General features: G+C 38.9%; 1 protein-coding gene across 5 annotated transcripts in view; it reads left to right on the forward strand.

Moving 5' to 3' along the window:
• Positions 1–23,859, forward strand: part of TPST1 (tyrosylprotein sulfotransferase 1) — a 135,589-nt gene that overhangs the window by 28,064 nt on the left and 83,666 nt on the right. For 4 of the 5 annotated variants that reach the window (XM_047714500.1, XM_047714501.1, XM_047714498.1 and 1 more), the window contains exon 2: positions 17,858–18,803. In XM_047714500.1, coding sequence (XP_047570456.1) covers positions 17,959–18,803 — 845 coding nt within the window. In that variant the 5' untranslated portion in view covers positions 17,858–17,958. Of the gene's footprint in view, positions 1–12,475; positions 12,497–17,857; positions 18,804–23,859 lie in introns of those variants that run through there. The other variant, XM_047714499.1, reaches the window with a different exon arrangement.

Consider the following 23,859-nt stretch of genomic DNA (forward strand, 5'->3'; position numbering starts at 1 on the left):
AAGAGTCTGGCTAAAGGTTTATCAATTTTCCTTATCTTTTCAAAGATTCACCTCTTAGTTTCATTTATCTTTTGTGGGTTTTTTGTTTTGATTTAATTAATTTTGCTGTTTATTATTTCCTTCCTTATATTAACTTTGGGCTTTATTCTTTTTTCCCCCGTAATTCTTTAGGTGTAAGTTTTGATAGTTTATTTGAGATTTTTCTTGTTTCTTGGGGTAGGCATGTATTGCTATAAATTTCCCTCTTAGAACTGCTTTTGCTGTATCCCAAAGTTTTGGACCATTGTGTTTCCGTTTTTATTTGTCTCCATGTATTTTTTTTATTTCCTCTGATTTCTTCATTGACCTATTGGTTGTTAAGTAGCATGTTGTTAAACCTCCATGTGGTTGTGTGTTTTTCTAGTTCTTTTCTTGTGGATTTCTAGTTTCATACCATTTGGTTGGAAATGATGCTTGGTATTGCTTTAGTCTTTTAAAACTTATTGAGACTTGTTTTGTGGCCGAATGTGATCTATCCTGGAGAATGTTCCAGGTACACTTGAAAAGAATGTATGTATTCTGCTGTCTTTGGATGGAATGTTCTGTATCTCTCTATTAAGACCTTCTGGTCTAATGTATCATTCAAAGCCACTGTTTCCTTATTGATTTTCTGCCTGTATGACCTATCCATTGATGAAAATGTGTTAAAATCCCTTACTGTTCTTGTATTCCTGTTAGTTCCTCCCTTTATATCTATTAATGTTTGCTTTATTATTTAGGTGCTTCATTGTTGGATGCATAGATATTTAGAATTGCTGTGTACTCTTGTTGGATTGATTTTGATCCCTTCATCATTATGTGATGCTCTTCTTTGTTCCCTGCTGCAGTTTTTGTCTTATATAAGTGTTTCTACCCCAGCATTTTTTTTTTCAATTTCCATTTGCATGGAATGTCTTTCTCTATTTCTTCATTTTCACTCTGTGTATGTCTTTAGGTCTTGGTTGTAGGTTTTTCCTTTCAGCATTTAGACTATATCATGCTATTCTCTTCTGGCCAGCAAAGTTCCTACTAAAAAATCAACTGATTGCTTTATGGGGTTTCCCTTGTATGTAACTGCTTTTTTCTTCTTGCTTTTAAGATTCTCTCTTTATCTTTTAATTTTTGCCATTTTAATTATTGTGTGCCTTGGTGTCGACCTTGGCTTCATCTTGTTTCAGGCTCCTGTTCTTTAAAAACCCTTTAAAACACATTATCCACTTGACTCTCCTAGCAGCATTGTGAAAGAAAAAGAGAACTTGCAGATTTGTTAATGTTTTTGCATTTTTTCTCCAGTCTTCTTTTTATAATTTCTGCTTTAAGTGCAAAAAAGAGTTCATTATCATTATCATCTTTATTTAATGGGTGAAGAAACTGATGCTCTATGATTTAACTAGTTTCATAAACTTAAAAAAAATGGTTGTCAGATTAGAGCCCAGGTCTAATACACAAGGCTTTTTTTTTTTTTTTTAATTTTTTTATTTTTTTTCAGCATAACAGTATTCATTATTTTTGCACCACACCCAGTGCTCCATGCAATCCGTGCCCTCTACAATACCCACCACCTGGTGCCCCCAACCTCCCACCCCCCACCCCTTCAAAATTCTCAGATCGTTTTTCAGAGTCCATAGTCTCTCATGGTTCACCTCCCCTTCCAATTTCCCTCAACTCCCTTCTCCTCTCCATCTCCCCTTGTCCTCCATGCTATTTGTTATGCTCCACAAATAAGTGAAACCATATGATAATTGACTCTCTCTGCTTGACTTATTTCACTCAGCATAATCTCTTCCAGTCCCGTCCATGTTGCTACAAAACTTGGGGATTCATCCTTTCTTTCTTTCTTTTTTTTTTTTTTTTTTACAGCTTTATAAACATATATTTTTATCCCCAGGGGTACAGGTCTGCGAATCGCCAGGTTTACACACTTCACAACACTCACCATAGCACATACCCTCCCCAATATCCATAACCCCACCCCCTCTCCCAACCCCCTCCCCCCATCAACCCTCAGTTTGTTTTGTGAGATTAAGAGTCACTTATAGTTTGTCTCCCTCCCAATCCCATCTTGTTTCATTTACTCTTCTCCTACCCCCTCGACCCCCCATGTTGCATCTCCTCTCCCTCATATCAGGGAGATCATATGATAGTTGTCTTTCTCCGATTGACTTATTTCGCTAAGCATGATACCCTCTAGTTCCATCCACGTCGTCGCAAATGGCAAGATTTCATTTCTTTTGATGGCTGCATAGTATTCCATTGTGTATATATACCACATCTTCTTTATCCATTCGTCTGTAGATGGACATCTAGGTTCTTTCCATAGTTTGGCTATTGTAGACATTGCTGCTATAAACATTCGGGTGCACGTGCCCCTTCGGATCACTACGTTTGTATCTTTAGGGTAAATACCCAGCAGTGCAATTGCAGGGTCATAGGGTAGTTCTATTTTCAACATTTTGAGGAACCTCCATGCTGTTTTCCAGAGGAGTTGCACCAGCTTGCATTCCCACCAACAGTGTAGGAGGGTTCCCCTTTCTCCGCATCCTCGCCAGCATCTGTCATTTCCTGACTTGTTAATTTTAGCCATTCTGACTGGTGTGAGGTGATATCTCATGGTGGTTTTGATTTGTATTTCCCTGATGCCGAGTGATATGGAGCACTTTTTCATGTGTCTGTTGGCCATCTGGATGTCTTCTTTGCAGAAATGTCTGTTCATGTCCTCTGCCCATTTCTTGATTGGATTATTTGTTCTTTGGGTGTTGAGTTTGCTAAGTTCTTTATAGATTTTGGACACTAGCCCTTTATCTGATATGTCATTTGCAAATATCTTCTCCCATTCTGTCAGTTGTCTTTTGGTTTTGTTCACTGTTTCCTTTGCTGTGCAAAAGCTTTTGATCTTGATAAAATCCCAAAAGTTCATTTTTGCCCTTGCTTCCCTTGCCTTTGGTGATGTTCCTAGGAAGATGTTGCTGCGGCTGAGGTCGAAGAGGTTGCTGCCTGTGTTCTCCTCAAGGATTTTGATGGATTCCTTTCTCACATTGAGATCCTTCATCCATTTTGAGTCTATTTTCGTGTGTGGTGTAAGGAAATGATCCAATTTCATTTTTCTGCATGTGGCTGTCCAATTTTCCCAACACCATTTATTGAAGAGGCTGTCTTTGTTCCATTGGACATTCTTTCCTGCTTTGTCGAAGATGAGTTGACCATAGAGTTGAGGGTCCATTTCTGGGCTCTCTATTCTGTTCCATTGATCTATGTGTCTGTTTTTGTGCCAGTACCATGCTGTCAAGGCTTTTTTTTTTTTAAAGTATTATTATTACATTAATTCAGTGCCTGCTTTTTTTTCTCCTTTTAATTCTAAAAGTTAGGAGATTAGTAGAAACATTATATAATTGAATTATTGAATGAAAGTATATAATTTGAGCAAATTTGCTTTTGTGTGTGTTCCCTCTCAAGGGTAGTATACATAGATGAGAAACATGAATGAAGAATCTGGAAGAATGGTTAGCCTACAATGACTCTGACTTACAGATCCGAGAAGGTTAGAATTTGGCAACGTAAACTTTATATTTTGTTTTACTTCACTTTAACCATTTATTATGAAAATTTTCAGTCATATCCGAAAATAGAGAAAATGATACTGAATCCTCAGGCACCCATCACTCAGCTTTAGTAGTTATTAACTCATAGCCATCTGATTTCATGTATAACTCCCCTCCCTACTCATACAGCTGCTGTCAGATATTTTTGAAGCATTTCCCAGACATCATTTTATTCCACTGGAATCAGTGAAAATGTTATGTTTGAGTTTAACGTGCTCTTGTGTCTATTTATGTCATAGGGTTTAGGTCCAGTTCTTTGTGTTTGACTAGCTCTTCTCCCTCTTGACCATGGGGTTTTTTTGAAAACAAAATCCCAGAACACTGCTCCTTTAAGAAAATGGGTTCCAGTAGACTTCCCAAAGATCATCAGCTGTGTATACCATATTCTTTTTGTCATTTGCCATTTGTTGTCAGTGGTTCTAGTTGCAGACCCCAATGTATGGCAAGAAAAAGGTGTTCCCCCAGCTCTATGAGCTGACATGAGAATTGGTCTTGCGACAGTGGTTTGTTTACTGGAAGTTTCTGTGGAATGGCAAAATTGTAATTTAAATTAACCCCTGGAAACATATTAATTGACAAGTTTAAAGGCGTGATATACTTATGTTGACTTTTGCTAAAAAATTTAGGGAATAGAGAAACCCACTGTGGAACAGAGTTTAGACAGCAGGCAAAATGGCATTGGCTGTTGCTACTTGCTCTATTGTTTGAATAGGCCCAAGAGGGAGCTAATGGGTAACTTTGTAAAGAATCATTTTAGAGATTGTTACTTTGTTTAATTTATCTTTTCCTAGGGCATTTGCTCATCATCTCTTTGTATTGAGCACATGGCCACTTTGTGATTATAAAAGCAGGGTGTGTGGGGCGCCTGGGTGGCTCAGTGGGTTAAGCCGCTGCCTTCGGCTCAGGTCATGATCTCAGGGTCCTGGGATCGAGTCCCGCATCGGGCTCTCTGCTCAGCAGGGAGCCTGCTTCCCGTCTTCTCTCTCTGCCTGCCTCTCTACCTACTTGTGATCTCTGTCTGTCAAATAAATAAATAAAATCTTAAAAAAAAAATAAAATAAAAGCAGGGTGTGATGTATGTGCTCATGAGTACTCATGCCTGGGACTATGTGCACTGAGTGTTTGGTACAGTCTTTCTGACTACTGACCTCTATACCCCTACTTCTGTTTACTGATCACTGTTTTTGATTGGAAATCTTTATAAAATTTGTAAAGATTTAAGTAAGGAAGTATAATGTCAACACTCTCTTCTCTAGAGAGTCTTTCATTTCTGGGAGTCTTGCATTTGGCTTGCTGAGAAACAGTGGTCCTATTAATAGTGATTTTTCAGATATGTTTGTTGCAGTGTTTAATGTTTTTTCTTTCCCCTGGAGACAAAAACAAGACTGAACTTTTTTGTGTTCTCTTCTAGCTCAGCCTCAGCTCTGTGAATGTCCCAGTTGGGAAAATACTGATACTGCTTGTTTGAAAATTAGTGAAATGGACAAAGGTCTCTGTGTGTGGATACATGTGCTTTTGTGTGTCTTTGTGTGTGTGTATGTGCATGTGCACAGTGGTTGAATATATAAGGATAATGGTCAGACCAGCTTTTGATGTACTTTCTACTTAAATTATAGGGCTACTTTTTAAAAAAAGAATGAGGAGAATTCATATCAAGGTGTGAATAGAGACTTCATTTCCACAGCATCTCTCGTCTAGAGCAATGTACTTCCCAGTTTGGTTGGTTTACTAATGCTTTTTGAGGACTCAGTGTACAGTGTGACCTCATGCTCTGTTACTCATGCTGTGGTAGGGGGATGAAACCTAGACAAGGACTCTGAATTTCTGAGCTTAAATCTTTTGGATTTAAGGGTGTGTGGGTGGCTTAGTCGTTAACCATCTGACTTGGGCTGAGGTCATGATCCTAGGATCCTGCGATCATGCCCCACATCAGGCTCTCTGCTGGCGGGTGCCCGCTTTTCTCTCTCCCGCTCCTCCTGCTTGTGTTCCTGTTCTCGCTGTCTCTCTGTCTGTGAGATAAATAAATAAAATCTTTTTTTTTAAACTTTTTGAGTAAATAAAATATACATGATAAAATTAAAAGCAACCTTTGAAGAATGGGTAAGATTTAGGGGCGCCTGGGTGGCTCAGTTGTTAAGCGCCTGCCTTCAGCTTAGGTCATGATCCCGGGGTCCTGGGATTGAGCCCTACATTGGGCTCCCTGCTCTGTGGGAAGCCTGCTTCCCCCTCTCCCACTCTCCCTGCTTGTGTTCCCCCACTTACTGTCTCTCTCTCTGCCAAGTAAAAAAATAAAATAAATAAAATTAAAAAAAAAAAGAATGGGTAAGATTTAGAGAAGTGGTGAGGAAAATGTGCTATTAGGTCCTCCATTTGTGTAGCTATAAAATGAGAGCATTGGATCAAATAGGCCCCTCTTAGCACTGATGCTATCTGATTATGTGATTCTTCAAATTAAGAAACATGCACAGAGGGAAAAGTAGGCTTCATAAGCTTAGTGAAAAACATGAGAATGTTTCTGGGAAACCCCAAATCCCTTTTTTTCCAATTTTAATATCCCTTACAACGCCTTTGACCAGCATCTTACCTGAATTCAAACATGTTGAAGGGGACATAGAACATACTTTTTTCCCCCCTAATGTGTTGGGGAAGACAATATTTAATATAAAAATACATTGAAAGTGAAAATTTGAAAAAAATCCAAATTGTGTTGACACAATTATTAAGTATGCTTGGGTATGTCGTAAGGCTTTGTTTTTCCACATTATCCTTAGTAAAGAAGGAGTTGGCCTTCATTTTAGTTCTTTTTTTTCTTTTTTCTTTTTTTTTTTTAAAGATTTTATTTCTTTATTTGACAGATCACAAGCAGGCAGAGAGGCAGGCAGAGAGGGAGGGGGAAGCAGGCTCCACTTCGAGCAGAGAGCCCGATGCAGGGCTCGATCCCAGGACCCCAAGATTACGACCCGAGCCGAAGGCAGAGGCCTCAACCCACTGAGCCACCCAGGCACCCCTTCATTTTAGTTCTTATGAAATTTCTAATTTAAGAGGTGTCTTCTCAGTTAATTTGAACAAGAAGATATATTGTCCTGACCTCTATCAGTGTTATTTTTTATCTCTATAGAGATTTCTTGACAAAATCAATAGAAAAAGAGAAATTTAACACAGATTTAATGTTGGATGTCTTAAGTCTTTTCAAGGCTATTTTGAAAAACAATACTAGGCTGTGAGCAGAGGAATGATGTGTTCTGACTAAATTTTAAAAAGATCCCTCTGGGGGTGCCCAGGTGGCTCAGTCGGTTAAGTGTCTGCCTTTGGCTCAGGTCCTGATCCGGGGTCCTGGGATTGAGCCCTACATCAGGCTCCTTGCTCAGCATGGAGCCTGCTTCTCCCTCACCCTTTGTCTGCTGCTCTGCCTATTTGTGCTCTCTCGCTCTCTCGCTCTCTCTGAAAAATAAATAAATAAAATCTTAAAAAAAAATTCCCTCTGACTGTTGAGTTGAGAATAGGGGACAGGAGTAGAAATAAGGATATCTTTCCATAATCCTGGTGAGAGATGCTGGTGGTGCAAATGAAGTGGTCAGATTGTGACTATATTTTGAAGATAGAGCTAATAGAATTTTTATCAGATTTGGATGTAAGATATGAGAAGGATATGAATCAAATATGTATTAAATGTTTTAAAATTGAGAATATCCCACACTCAGTATTCCACACACTTTGACCTAGCAATTCCTCTTTCAAAACTTTAGTTTAAGAATATAATTGCCTGGGTGGCTCAGTGGGTTAAAGCCTCTGCCTTCCACTCAGGTCATGATCCCAGGGTTTTGGGATCGTGCCCCGCATGGGGCTCTCTGCTCAGCAGGGAGCCTGCTTCCTCCTCTCTCTCTCAGCCTGCCTCTCTGTCTACTTGTGATCTCTGTCAAATAAATAAAATCTTAAAAAAAAAAGAAAAGAATATAATCATATGGACAAAGATGTTTGTTTATACAAGAATATTTATCACAGTGTTAGAGTCATGAAAGTTTAAAAATAAGTAAATCATAATAGAGAGTTGGCCAAATAAATGTTGGTAGATCTGTAAGCAGAAAGAGTTAGGTGTCCCCAGAAAAAGAAAGATATGACCTTTGTGACACTGAGAGGCCATTTTTAAAAGATTATTTATTTATTTATTTATTTATTTGACAGAGAGGGAGATCACAAGTAGCCAGAGAGGCAGGCAGAGAGAGGGGGAGTCAGGCTCCCCGCCAAGCAGAGAGCCCGATGTGGGGCTCGATCCCAGGACCCTTAGACCATGACCTGAGCTGAAGGCAGAGGCTTAACCCACTGAGTTACCGAGGTGCCCCACTGAGAGGCCATTTTAAGCCCCCCAGCTGTTGCCCCCCCCGCCATGATCTGTGCCCTGCTTACCCAAGCCCACTTCTTGCAGAACTTTCTTAGAGATCAGAATTAGAAAGAAATGCAAAAACCTAAGTAGTTTAAGGTTTTTTTTCTGTTTTGTTTTTTGTTTTAAGATTTATTTATTTTAGAAAGAGATCAAGCATTAAGTTGAAGGGTCAAGAGAAGGAGAGAGACTCAAGCTGATTTTGTGCTGAGCTTGGAGCCTAGGCGGGGCTCAATCTCACGACCCTGAGATCACGACCTGAGCTAAAACCAAGAGTCTGACACTTAACCAGCTGCACCACCCACGCGCCCCAGTAGTTAATAATTTTAAGGAAATAAAAGGAATGCAAAAACTAAGTCTACCAGGCCAGGAAATAGCCTAACCATATCAGGGACAATAAATCAGTGGTAAAAAAATTCCAATGGTGTTTCATAAGCAAGCAAAGCTCTGCATTCCTTTCCTGAGATAAGGAGCCCCAAACCCCATCCAGTTTATACAAGATCTCAGAGCATGCCCATATAGCCCCTTTAATGGTTATATCTGCTTCCTTGTAATGTTAAAGTCTCCTTCCTGGAAGGAGCACAAGCTTCAATAACATAACATAGGATGTACGTATAGGCCTGTTTTCTAAGTACGAGAGTGCAACCTTATGCCCACCCTTATAATGACAGAGCTTCCCTTTCTGAGTATTTGTCCTAACCCTAAATAGAAGGAACCCGCTCACCCCTGCTCAGGGATTCACTGCTTTGGAAGTTATTCTTCATGATTCCCTTTATTTGCTGCAGGTAGTTTCCTTTGTTTGCCAGCTCTGCTTTGGGGTAGTCTCTACCTGTACCTCACTAAGGAGCAAACTCACAGTTTTGTTATGGGTCCTTTCAGTAAAGTATTATGCAAAGTATGCTTCTGGACAAATAAATATGTTACTATTTTTCCAGTTTTTGTCTTTTTATATATTTTACTGAGAATTTGGGATATTTTAATGCAAAGTTATCAGATATTGTTGGTTGCTACTGTAGTAACTTAGTGGTTTTTGTCATGTTAGCTTTTGGTTGGTGAATATTTTGTATCTGATATGTGCTTGGGGAAGAGTTGGTTTATGGGTATCTTGCTTTTGTACATTGAATTTTAAATTGTTGCTCAGGTAATTTTTGAAAAAGACTCATTTATTTATTACATATTGAAGTCAGAGGTTGGTAAGTTAAATGTAATTTAAAATACATATAGTACTAAATTTTATCAAAAAGCTTTGCCATTTAAAAAAAAAGCTTTGCCATTTTCGAGTGATTTCTTAGTGATTACTGCTCTTCTCTCATACAACATGCAGTATGCATCTGCCACAGCACAAACAAATGAAATGTGCTAGAGGAATCATTCCTATAGAACTATCTAAAATGAAACCCACCATTATTAGGGTTAATTTGGTTCCCTAAGAGCACTTTTCTTTGCTTCACTAAGTAAGTTTTATTTGCTTTGTTCAGACTTAAATGAGTTTTTATTTCATCCCAGTGTTTATAAAATGGAAAACATGAGAAAATTTTTCTAGGATCATTTCTCTGCTCTTGTCAGTAAAACCCATCCTTTGTTTAATGTATTCCTATTACCACTGAATTTATCACCACTAAATAATACTTGATCAGAAACATTAATTAGAAGATTCAGAATCATGAACTCTCCTGTTTTGATCTTCAATCATTTTTCCCTGTCCCCCACATTTCCTCGCAAATTTCTCTTGGTTAATTTTTTTGTTTTGTTTTGTTTTAAAGATTATCATTCAGTAAAATAGACTTTTTATTTCGGTGCATATTTCTGTGAATTTTAATACATATATTGATTTGTGTAACAATACCACAGAACACAGAATAAATAGTTCCATCATCCCTGAAAACTTTATTTTGTTATATACCTTTAAAGTTACAGTCTTGTGAGCCTGGGTGGCTCAGTCAGTTAAGCATCTGCTTTTGGCTGAAGTCATGATGGCCCCGCATCCGGCTCCCTGGTCAGTGAGGAGTTTGCTTTCCCGTCTCCCTCTTGTTTCCTCCAACCCTGCTCATGCTCTCTCTCTCACTCACTCTTTCTCAAATAAATAAATAAAATCTTTAAAAAAAAATTTACAGTCTTCTGGCATCCAATGATCTGTAGTTCTGCCTTTTGAGAATATTTTATGAATAGAACTGTTTTGAGACTGTCTTCTTTCTTTTTATACGTTATACGTAGTGTCTTTGGGATTCATCCACATTGTTGTGTGTATCAAGAGTTTGTTCTTTTTCATTGCTGAGGAGTATTCCATCAGTGGATTTACCATGGTTTATCTGATTTACACATTGCATGTTTTTTTAGTTTTTGGTGATTATGAATAGAGCTGCTGTAGACATTCATGTGCAGGTTTTGTGTAAACATAGATTTCGTTTCTCTAGGATAAATGCTCAGGAGTACAGTGATTGGGTTGTATGATAAGTGTATGTTTACACTATTAGGATCTACCGAACACTTCTTCAGATGTAGCATTGTGCATTCCCAGAAATACAGAAGTCCAGTTACTCATGCTTGTTAGCACTTGATAGTGTCTGTGTTTTTTATTTTAGCCATTCTAAGAAGTGTGTAGCGTGTTGTTGTTGTTTTAACACAATATTATTGAGATGTAACCACATACCAAAAAATTCTCTACAATCTAGGTTTAGAACACTTTCGTCACCCCAGAAAGAAACTATGTAGTAGTCAACTTCCATCTTATCTTCCCTTTCGCTTCAGCCCCAGGCAACTACTAATTTTTCTGTCTCTACAGATTTGCCTGTTTTGGACACTTCATATAAATGGAATCATGTAATGTGGTCATTTATGAGTTTCTTTTAATCAATTAGCATAATGTTTTCAAAGTTTGTGTATATTGAATTGTAGATCAGTACTTCACTCCTTTTATGGCTCTGTTGTTTGGATATACTATGTTTTGTTTATACATTTGTCAGTTGGTGGACATTTGTGTTGTTGCTGTTTTCTAGCTATAAATAGTGATGCTTTGCACAAGTTTTCTGTGAGCACGTTTTTATTTCTCTTGTGTAGAATTGCTGGATCATAGGTTCTGGATCATAGTTCTACATTTAACCTTTTGAGAAGCTGCCAAACTTGTTTAAACTGGCTGCAGCATTTTACATCCCACCCACCAGCATGTATGAGCAGTGTATATTCCAGTTTCTCCACGTCTTTATCACCACTTGTTATTTATTTTTGTTTTTGATTGTAGCCATCTAGTGGGTGTGAAGTAGTTTTGATTTGCATTTTCCTGAAGAATATTGAACATCTTATGTGCATGTTAGCCATTTGTGTCTCTGGAGAAATGTCTATATGGGTTTTTGCCTACTTTTTAATTGGGTTATTTGTGTTTATTGTTGAATTATAATACTTCTTTATATATTCTGGCTATGAGTCCTTTATCAGATACATGATTAGTTAGTTTCTCCCATCTTTTGATTTCTTTCACTTTCACATCAAGGAAGGATGATGTTCTTTGAAGCACAAATGTTTTTAATTTTGATGAAATCTAATTCATCTGTTTTTAATTTGTCTCTTGTACTTTTGGTCTTATGTCTAAGGAACTGCAGCCACAAAGATTTATACCTCTCTAATCTCAGAGTTTTATAGTTTTAGCTCTGATATTTAAGTCTCTAGTTAATTTTTTTAAAAGATTTTATGTATTTATGTGAGAGAGAGAATAAGAGAGAGAGAGAGCGAGCATGAGAGGGGAGAAGTTCAGAGGGAGAAGCAGATTCCCCGCTGAGCAGGAAGCCCAGTGTGGGACTTGATCCTAGGACTCCAAGATCATGACCTAAGCTGAAGACAGTCGCCCAACCAACTGAGCCACCCAAGCGCCCCTCTAGTTCCTTTTGAGTAAAGTTTTGTGAACAGGTATTCAGCTTCTTTCTTTTACATGTGGATATCCAATTTTCCTAATACCATTTGTTGAAAAGGGTGTTCCTTCCTCACACAGTTGTCTCCGTACCCTCTCAAGAATCGATTGACCACATCAAAAGATGCTCCACATCAGTCATTATCAGGGAATTGCAAATCAAAACTACAACGAGATATCATATTGCACCGTCAGAATGGTCAAAATAAAAAAATACGTGAAAACAAGAAGTGTTGATAAGGATGTGGACGAAAAGGAACCCTGTGCACTCATGGTGGGAATGCAACCTGGTGCAGCCACTGTGGAAAACAGTATGGAGTTTCCTCAAAAGTTAAAAATAGAACTACCATAGGACCTAGTAATTGCACTGCTGGGTATTTAATCCCAAATTACCCCCCCCCCCCAAAAAAAAGGGCAAAGGTATACATGAACCCCTGTTTATTTATTTTTTTAAATATTTTATTTATTTATTTGACAGACAGAGATCACAAGTAGGCAGAGAGGCAGGCAGAGAGAGAGGAGGAAGCAGGCTCCCTGCTGAGCAGAGAGCCCGATGTGGGGCTCTATTCCAGGACCCTGCAATCATGACCTGAGCCGAAGGCAGAGGCTTAACCCACTGAGCCACCCAGGCGCCCCCATGAACCCCTGTTTATAGCAGCATTGTTCACAGTAGCCAAGATACAGAGGTAGGCCAGTAGCCGTCAGTGGATGAATGGATAAAGAGGTGGTATATATTTATATATTCATACACACGCACACGCATGCACAATGAAATATGACTCAGCCATAAAGAATGAAATCTTGCCATTTGCAGCAACATGGATAGAGCTAGAGAGTATCACGCTAAGTGAAATAAGTCAGAGAAAGACAGATACCATGATTTCACTCATATGTGTAATTTAAGAAACAAAACAAATGAACAAGGGAGAAAAGAGAGAGCAACAAACCAAGAAACAGACTCTTCTTTTTTTTTTTTTTTTTGAGAATTTTTATTTATTTATTTGATAGAGAGAGGGAGATCACAAGCAGGCAGAGAGACAGGTAGAGAGGTGGAAGCAGGATCTCCGTTGAGCAGAGAGCCTGATGCAGGGCTCCATCCCAGGACTCCGAGATCATGACCCAAGCCGAAGGCAGAGGCTTAACCCACTGAGCTACCCAGGTGCCCCAAGAAACAGACTCTTAGTACAGAGCACAAACTGATGGTTACCAGAGGGGAGGTGGGTGGGGAATTCGTGAAATAAGTAATGGAGATTAAAGAATGCGCTTACCATGATGAGCACTGACCAATGTGTAAAATTGTTGAATCACTATATTGTACACTTGAAATTAATATAATACTGTGTGTTAACTATACTGGAATTAAAATAAAAAATTAAAAAAAAAAACTCAACCAAAAATGTAAGGGTGTATTTCTGGATTTATAATCCTATTCTGTTCTTTCATATGCTTGTTTTTATCCAGTACTACATTGTCTTCATTACACTAGCTTTTGTAGTAAGTTTTGAGATTGGGAATTGTGAATATTCCAGCATTGTTCTTTTCTAAGATGGTTTTGGCCAGAATGAGACTATGAACCTAAAATAGGATTAAGTAACTACCTGCTTAAAATTTTTAAATCAGCCACATCTGATTGCATCTTTCATAAAATGTCATATTCCCAAACTGATCCACAGGATTTATGATCTGACCCCTGCCCATTTTTCAGGTTTCATTATTCACCCACTTTTTCTCTTGCTTTACCCTGCTCCTTGAAAGCTTTGAAATGGCCTTCCATTGCAGGACTTTTGCATATCTATTTGCTTTTGCTTAGAGTGTTCTTCTCTTCAATTTGCCTATATCCTGTTCACTGTTCAGATCTCTACCTAAATGTAATCTTTTTAGGTAGTCTGTCCCTATTATTTTAAAAGATTTTATTTATTTTTTGCGTGCGTGTGCACACGAGAGAGAGAGAGAGAGAGAGAGAGAGAGAAAGAGAGCACATGCACACATGAGCGGGAGAAGGGAGAAGGGTGAAGGGTAGAGGGAGAAGCAAGCTTCCTGCTGAGCAGGGAACCCAACTCAGGACCCAGCCCCAGGGCCCTGGGATCATGACTTGAGCTGAAGGCAGAAACTTTAACTGACTGAGCCACCCAGGCATCCCTGTCCCTGTTATTTTAAAAATACTTGTTTTTCTTTACCCACTCTGAGAAGTAACAAATATTCTGTAGGAAGTTTGAAAAATAAAGAATGGTGACTACTAGGAAACCAGAGGATAAGCGTTTAGTGTGGTAGGTACATCTGATGCCAGGTTGTTATTTGATCCTTTGGTCCTTATTTTCTTTGAAAGCCCACAGAAGTATTTTCTTCACACTTGAAATTGAAGGTTATTTGAAACTGCCAGAATGTGTCCAGATTGGGTTTATTGTCGTTTATTTTGCTTAAAATGTTGGTCCTCACATCTATAGATAATTTTTTTTCCATTTCAGCAATGTTTTCTTCATTTGTGCTTATAATTTTCAACCAAAATATCATTATTCTAGGGTTAAATCTTAATTTTGCAACCTATCTGTTACTCTTTTCTTTCCATTGTTTTCTTTTCTTTCCATCTGCCCCCTTTTAAACTGAATACTAGTATAACATCTTAAGTGTGTCTTTTATATCATGGATGCCGTTTTCTGTATAGATAGTTCAGTGCTATGTTGCTACCAGTGTTCTTTTTTTCATGTTTTAGAGAGAGCACAAGGGTCAGGGGAGGAGGGGCAGAGGGAGATGGAGGTGGGGAGAGAATCTTAAACAGGCTGCACACCCAGAGCACAGCCCATGCAGGGCTCGATTTCATGACCCTGAGATCATTACCTGAGCCAAAATCAAGAGTCAGACACTTGGGGCACCTGGGTGGCTCAGTGGATTAAGCCACTGCCTTCGGCTCAGGTCATGATCTCAGTGTCCTGGGATCAAGCCCCACATCAGGCTCTTTGCTCAGCAGGGAGCCTGCTTCTCTCTCTCTCTCTCTCTCTCTCTCTCTCTGCCTGACTCTCTGCCTACTTGTGATCTCTCTCTCTGTCAAATAAATAAATAAAATCTTAAAAAAAAAAAAAAGAGTCAGACACTTAATCAGCAGAGCCACCCAGGTGCCCTACTACCAGTGTTCTTAATCAGTGCTTTTTTCTTTGCGGTCTTTTTTTTTTTTTTTAAGATTTTATTTATTTATTTGAGAGAGAATGAATGAGAGAGAGCATGAGAGAGGAGAAGGTCAGAGGGAAAGGCAGACTCCCCAAAGAGTGGGGAGCCCGATGCGGGACTCGATCTTGGAAGTCCGGGATCATGACCTGAGCCGTAGGCAGCCACTCAACAACTGAGCCACCCAGGCGCCCTTTCTTTGCTGTCTTATTAAGCTGATCGTTTAATCTCAATGTACTCTCACTTTGTTTTCCTATGTTGTAGCTTTATAGTATGGTACTGTTAGCCCCAATAATGGGTCCGTGATTAAAGGAGCGAGACTGATACAAAGCGAAGGTCAAGCAAAGCTTTATTTCGCGCCTAGCATCAAGAATCTAACCGAACGTTCGGGGCCGCACCTCTTACAAGAGAGGGCGACCCTTCTCTGTTTCACAGTCTAGCTTTTAAGGGCAAAGGCCATGCGGTTGGGCCTGGCCACGCACAGGTGGCCAATGAGATTGTAACACACCCAGGAAACTCCACAGTGATGCTAGGTGACCAGCTGAGTTACAATTTACCCTAGTAGACATTTGAACCAGCCTATTACACCTTGATTGGGATTGGAGCCCAAAAGGTTCCTAAAGGGCGGGGCCCATACTCCTTGGTAACCAGGGAGACACTATGCATCTCCCCACTGATCGGATGTCTCCACCTGGCCTGACCCACCTTTGTATCTGGGCTTTGTTACCTGAAGCTGGTTTCTGGGACTTGTCTCCAAGTCAATCGCCTGGGGGAGGGGAGCAGGGACAGTTTCTAAATAGGTCCTTACAGGTACACTGCCTGGCACATAATATGTGTTCAGATATGCAATGAAAGGAGTGGATATATGAGTAAACATAAACCAGATCTTGGTGTATCCTACTGAGACTCTCAAAATATTTTTCTAGGAAAGTATTCTTTAAAAAAAAAAGAAAACCAGCTGTGTTGAGGTATAACTTATATACAATAAGATTTACCATTGTAAGCGTCCAATTCTGTGATTTTTTTAGTAAGTTTTCTAGAGGTGTGTAATAACACAGCAGTCCAGTTTTAGAACATTTCCATTCCATTCCTGCAAAAAGTCACTTCATGCCTATTTGTCATTAAATTCCTGCTTCCAACCTCTGCTTTCTGTCTCTTTAAATTTGCCTTGTATGGACATTTCATGTAAGTATATGCTGATGCAGTTGCACAAATGCACACCCACACACTTAACATTGTTTTCATTTCTAAGCATGGCTCTCTAGGGGCTGCCTTCCTGTCAGCGTAGCTTAGTGGACAATGAGTGGGCTCAAGTGCCTTAAGACAGTGTGACCTTTCATCTGCCGGTGGATCTTCATGTGCGTAGAGGAGCACATTCAAAGTTCGGGTGTTTCACATCTGCGCTGGTGCTTACCTTCCTATCGTTCCTTTCATGTCTCCTCTTTGCCTCCATGCACCTCTTCATTGGCAAAAAGCTCGCCAGTCATGACTGCTAATTGTCTTCACACACTGTTCACCAGTTCTCCCGAACGACTTCTTGTTTCCTAAACATGCTGTGTTCAGTCATGTCTTTGTGCAAGTTCCTACTGCTGAGAGTACCTTCCCTCTTGGGCTGTGTTTTGTCGTGTCATTGTGCGCAGGAAATTGTACACAGGTTCCTACTGCTGAGAGTACCCCTTCCTCTTACTTTCTTTTGAGGCTTTTATAGCTTCCTCTGGTAGACTTATGTACTTCTTTTCATTATACTTTCTTTGTCCTGTTGGCTTGTTTCTACTAAGGCTCTGGGTGCATTTTGTCATCGTTTGCACATCTGTCTGTTCATGAGACTGTTTCCTGAGAACAGGAGTCACTGCATTGTAGTTGTTGTCAAAGCTTATCCTCAGCCAAGCCCAAGTATCTGGCCTATAGTATCTAAATAAATGACTTGTGGGATAAATAAACTGAATCTTTGTTAAAGTTTTGGCAGTTGTATATTTCTTCTGTAATTTCTCTTTAGAGTAGAATGGAGGATAATGACTTCTTAGGGGTGAAGCAAATCTGAATGCCAGTGGTTAGAGTGCAGACATATTTGGACATATTAAATATTTGCATGATTCACTGATAGAACTAGTTTTATTTTGCCATTCTCTTCAAGGTACCTAGCTTGAGAATTGTATGGGTTTTTTTGTTTTGTTTTGTTTTGTTTTGAAGTTTTTATTTATCTATTTGACAGAGAAATCACAAGTAGGCAGAGAGAGGCAGGCAGACAGAGGGGGGAAGCAGGCTCCCCGCTGAGCGGAGAGCCTGATGCGGGGCTCGATCCCAGGACTCTGAGATCATGACCTGAGCCGAAGGCAGAGGCTTAACCCACTGAGCCACCCAGGTGCCCCTGTATGGTTTTTTTTTAAATGATTTTATTTATTTATTTGACAGAGATCACAAGTAGGCAGAGAGGCAGGCAGAGAGAGAGAGAGGAGGAAGCAGGCTCCCTGCTGAGCAGAGATCCCGATGTGGGGCTCGATCCCAGGACCCTGGGATCATGACCTGAGCTGAAGGCAGAGGCTTTAACCCACTGAGCCACCCAGGCACCCCAGCTTCAGAATTGTTACATTAAGAAAAGCTGTTTCTGATTAGAAATGATTTCTTTTTGCTTGCATTTGTGTATACTTATGTTCCAAGAATATCACAGTATTTAAGACTGCTTCAGCTTCTTTCTAGCTAAAATGTAATGGTGATCACTGATGACTAAGTTGTAAACAATTTCTTTTTTTTGGTAAACAGTCTTAATGTGATGATAAAATAACTTTTTCCTTTTCCCATTAGATGTTCATCCTCTTTCTGCAATAGTATCTCCATGGCCTGAACATTTTCTGAAAATTATTTTGAGCAGACTCTCTGTTTAATAACAAGATAACCACATCAAGATGGTTGGAAAACTGAAGCAGAACTTACTATTGGCATGTCTGGTGATTAGTTCTGTGACTGTGTTTTACTTGGGCCAACACGCCATGGAGTGCCATCACCGAATAGAAGAACGTAGCCAGCCCCTCAAATTGGAGAGCATAAAGACCACTGTGCGAACTGGCCTGGACGTCAAAGCCAATAAAACCTTTGCCTATCACAAGGATATGCCTTTAATATTTATTGGAGGTGTGCCTCGGAGTGGAACCACACTCATGAGGGCCATGCTAGATGCACACCCCGATATTCGCTGTGGCGAGGAAACCAGGGTGATTCCCCGAATCCTGGCCCTGAAGCAGATGTGGTCGCGGTCAAGTAAAGAGAAAATACGCTTGGATGAGGCTGGTGTCACCGATGAAGTGCTGGATTCTGCCATGCAAGCCTTCCTACTAGAAATTATTGTTAAGCACGGAGAACCAGCTCCTTATTTATGTAATAAAGATCCCTTTGCCCTGAAATCCTTAACTTACCTTGCTAGGTTATTCCCCAATGCCAAATTTCTCCTGATGGTCCGAGATGGCCGGGCATCAGTACATTCAATGATTTCTCGGAAAGTTACCATAGCTGGGTTTGACCTGAACAGTTACAGAGACTGTTTGACCAAATGGAATCGTGCCATAGAGACCATGTATAACCAGTGTATGGAAGTTGGCTATAAAAAATGCATGTTAGTTCACTATGAACAACTTGTCTTGCATCCTGAACGGTGGATGAGAACACTCTTAAAGTTCCTTCAGATTCCATGGAACCACTCAGTATTACATCATGAGGAGATGATTGGGAAAGCTGGAGGAGTATCTCTGTCAAAGTGAGTAGATGTCATTATTATTTTTATTACCCTATGTTCAGGTAATAAAGCGGTGTGTATATGTGTAAACTCCAGCTCTCTTTTTGAATAGATACAACTTCATCAATGAGTTTTAAAAAAAATTCTCTAGCTAGCTCATAGACCTTTTCATTTATTTAATTCATCTGTATATTTAGAATTGTGGTCCTTTTTATCTTTTTGATGGAAGCAAACCTAATTTATAGCAGTTAAAGGTCTTTTTCACAGACCTTAGGCCTTAATGTCCATCATTCAATTTTAGTGACTCCTGATTTCTAATTTCTAGATACTCTTATTAATAAGGATAGTTGGCTTTTTGTGTGGATTAAGGTTAATATGAGAAGCTTCTCATATGTTGGTAAGCAGGTGGTGAATTCTAAGCATTTAGGAATTTTTAGTAATAGAGAAAAATAAAGGCTAAGATGATCTTACCCAGTCCCTTCACTTTACAGGTTGGAAAAGTGAATCAGAAAGTACAAATGATTCACTCAAATTGAGATGCAAAGACCAGAATTAGAATCCATGCCTTGGTCTCAGTGGGCTGGTGCTGTTTTCCATGACATTTCATGACATGTAGTAATTCTTTTGCCATCTGAAGGGTATTGATTTTCCGTAGAGGCAGAGAACTCCACAGGTTGGAAGCTTAATCCATAATCCATCCATACGGGAAGTTCCTTAGAGTCACATACTTCTAAAACCATTGCATTTTTCCCTTTCTTATGAAGTGGTGACTGGGGTGCTCTGACTTGATCTGACATTGTGGTTTGATGACTTATGTACCCAGAATAAGGATATAAAATGAAACTACTTAATTCAGGTAGCATCTCCTTATGGGGAAAAGCTGGGTGGAAGTAAGCTTTATTTTTTTCCATTTATAAAGGTAATAAACAGGTACATGCTATTTAAAAAAAAGAAAGAAAGAAAAGATAAAACAGTGTACTTCTCCCTTAGGTACGCTGCTTCCTCCTACCAAGGAGTGTCTTCTTGATTCCTTTTTTCAGTGTATAGAACTTGTGCACTTACTATTGATTCCTGATCTAGATAATTTGAAAGGAACAGCCGCGTTTCTGCACTTAGCTTACGGGGTATTGGTTATAAATTATTAGGTATTATCACTCTAATGGCTCGGGGTTATTTTTATTGATTCAAAGGAAATTATAGTCCTAGCTACTGTCATCATAGTTTATTGTTCTTTCCAGATAATAGACCGTAACTAATTTCTAATCACCTGTATTCCTAGGTAAGCATTTCACTTTATGTGCTTGTATGTTGGCCCAGATATTCTTACGCTGTTTCCTTCTAGTAGTTTAAAATAAACCTGATAGACACCCCCACACCCACTCCCAGTCTGTCCAAGTAGGGATTAAGGAGATATGCTCAAGGTAGATTTTGGTGGAAATAAGGAAAAGATCATTTTACATATATAATTACTATGTTTAAGGCAAACATGGAGACTGAGGAAATTCATAGAAACTACAAATAAATGGATTTTAGAAGGGGAAGAGATCTTACTTAACATTTAATTTGAGGCATGGAGACCCACTGAGGTTTTGCACCTTGTCAAGAATCACACCTGGCAGAGCCATGACTAGACCTTGCAATGCTTATTCCAAGATTCTTGGTATCATATGAGTTATTTTTAAATTAAGCCATACCTATAAGTAAATGCACAGATATTCAGTGTACAATTTGATATGTGTTTACATCTGTATACACCTGTATAATCACCATCCGTATAAAAATATAGAAAGTTACCAGTGCTCGGGAGGCTCCTTTATCCCTCTTCTTGGTTAACATCTTCCTCAACCCAAAAGAAACCACTGTTCCGACCTCTGTCACCAACGGGCTCTGATGTCATGTGTGAAGTTCAGAAATAGTCTTGCTTGTTTTTGAACTTCGTATAATGCAAGCTTGCCTATTCATTATTTTTCCTGGCTACTTCCATTTAACCTTAGATTTACCCATAACCTTGTAAAGAGCAGCTGTTGATTCTTTTTCATTACTATGTAATATTCTAGTATGTAAATATAACAGTTTATCCATTTTTACATTGGTGGACATTCGATGTTTCCAGTTTGGGACTATTATGGGTAAAGTGGCTAATATCATTCCTGTCCATTACTATCGGTGAACGGAGCATTAATTTCTCTTGGGTATATGCCAGTGAGTGGAATCACTGGATCATAAGATATCTCTATATCTCCATATTTAGATGTCCTTAACAGATACTTGTTTTCCACAGGATCTGTACCATTCACATACGGCTATATTATACAGGAATGTGTTCTAGTTGCTTTGCAGCTTTGCCAATACTTGGTATTCTGAGCCCTTTTAATTTTAGGACAGGTACAAGTATTTTTTAAACCTAAAAACAAAACAAAATAACATTTGGATTCTTTCCTATAAATTTTTTTTTCTGGGAAAATTGTTTAAAATAAGTATTTTAATACTTATTGTGGTATTACTTAGTCCTGAAATACTAAAAATATTTAGGCAGTTTTGAAGGCTTGAAGATATTACCAGATGGCCCAGGAACATATGCAGAAATTATTGAAGACAGTGGTAAGGAAAACTTTCACAATTCTACCTCCCCTGTTGTGTTAACTACAAAAGCAATGCTTTTTTTGCTTTGCTTAGGAATTTCCAGTTATTTTCAGTCAGAGAGGTACATCTCGCCTCCCTGGTCAGTTCCAGTTATAGTAGGAGCATAAGTTAATCACTTGCTAACGTATGTAAGAGTTCCTCTATGAAAGAATTTGGTAGAAGAAAACATTCTTTCATTCTGGGGTGGTTCAGAGAATCTTCATTAGAGACTACTGTGTATAAGTTAAGCTTTTTTTTAAAAACTGAAAATAAAAGCCGAGGTTTTAATGAGTGGGGAAGAGATAGAAACAGATTGCTTTAGCTGGCTAATAAGTTTAGGTCTGCATTAAGATACAACTATAGAATTTTAGGTACACTATTAATCTTTGATGTTTTTAGACAGTCATTTCAAGGCAAAGTAGTAGAATAGTTTCTCCAGTGATTGATGTACCTTTGATGCTTTGAATGCGGTGTTCTGTTTTAACAAATTATTTACCCATACTGTTCAGCATTATATTAAATTGAGCTGTAGTCTTGATTACTATGGCTCCAAAAATGATACAGAGCTCACTGATCTCTTTATTTCTTCCAGACTAATTGAGTAGAAAAAATTGAAGCATTTCTAAATGTCTTTTTGCCTTTATCTTTCAAGAAATGTTTATATAGAAGGGTAAGGAGGAGTACATTTTAAGGAAAATAACTTACGCACTTCGGTGGGTTCTAGTAGAATTCTCCAAGTGATTGAATATGTAGTAGGATTTTGCTAATGATAGAATGGTATCTACTGCCTGTCTGCTTCTCAGATAATTGGAGTAGGAAATGGAAATAAAGTTTGAGGCTATTTACATTAACTTCGTCTCATGAATTGTGGAATATTTGTGGAATTTCCGTCATTTCCATCTGGGAACATCCAGGAAATTACTAGTGTATACAGCATTGTTCCTGCTTTTAAACTCATTCAGATACTATGAAATTACCTGGAACAAATAAAAATCATCAGTAACAATAACAGAAAAGTGCACCAAGGTATACTTAAGGTCGACTAAAATAAAAAAGTAACCTAGGATCAGTAAACAGATTTACTAGGTGAAAAGAGCAAAGCCAGAAAAACAAAACACTATAAAGATAACCCTTAAACAGAAGCAGGTACAAGAGTCATAACTACAATTCAGAGAGAAGTTATCTGCCCTCCAGGCAGAAGAAAAGGTGTAGAACTGTTAAGCACAAATAGGTTAGAAGGAAAAATATTGTAGCAGTGGTAAGTACAAGAGAAAAAAATAGTACAATATTTGGCACTATACAATATAATATACTATATAATACAATAATTGACACTCTGAAACTTCTAGTAAGTAAAGCAGAGAGAAAACTAGAAATCAGATCCAGAACAGAGATAGTATTAAATAAAAATAAACTCAGTAAATTTTAAAGAACTAATTGGCTTTATTAATTCATGAATCGGGCAGTAGCCCATCTAGCAAGTAGTGGGTGAGCCCCAAAAGTTTACAGAAATGGGAACGATTTTAAAGATAAAGAGACAGTGGGAAAAATGAAATTATTAGGAAAGAAACCATTGTTTTAGGCAGGATTGCCCTCCTAAGGGGAATAGCTGGGGTCTAACAGTAAATTTGCTAGTGCTGACCAGGAAATTCCCATGTTGAGTGATTAAAGGTTACATTTCAGTGGGTGTGAAGCTGCAGTTAGATGAGGTATTAAGACTTTTTTTTTTTTTTTTAATCTTTTAGGAACAAGAATCAAGTTTTTTACTTGTTTATTTCTTACATTCAAAGTATTCCTCAAGGACAGTCCTTGGTCTGAGACTCTTTGCTATCACACAACTGCAGCCCACCACTTTATGGGGTTTTCCCTCCCTGTCAATTTTACAGAGGCCTACCCTAACCCTAACAGGAAGTAAGGACCTGCCAAAAGGAGTGAATCCTGAATCCTGCAAACCTCCTAGTAGGTCCTTTTAACTCATGATGTACATTCAAGGGAGTTGACCAATAAGGTGTCTTATTTTGCTTCTAGAAAGTTAGGGCCATAGTTAGATTTTCTTCTAGCCTGAAATAAAAGGTTGTCCTAAATTCCAGAGGTTGACACCCTTATCAGTGGCCTGAGAGAGAAAGATGAAGACGTTATCTTTCCAGGCCAATGGCAGAGTTAAGGAAAGGAAAAGGAGAAAGATTTCAGGTTCTGTTAAAGTAGGCCCTCCTGATCCGTGGTCTTGAGTGGAAGTCTGTCTGTCTTGTCGATGGATACTGCTCTTCCTCGTAATTTGATTTGAAGGTCTTCAGTGTCTGTACAGGGCTTGGTGTCATGTGGAGCCTTTAGCTGGGTGTTACGTACTCAAGGCTTACCACCTTCTAATTTTGCAGAGCAGTGTCAGTGGCTGGGAGCAGTTGGTAATGTTCCTTCCAGGTGGGGCTCTTGCTGTTTTTCTCTCCTGTTTCCAACA

Source organism: Lutra lutra, chromosome 18 (assembly GCF_902655055.1).
Source record: "Lutra lutra chromosome 18, mLutLut1.2, whole genome shotgun sequence".
NCBI classification, from domain to species: Eukaryota; Metazoa; Chordata; class Mammalia; order Carnivora; family Mustelidae; genus Lutra; species Lutra lutra.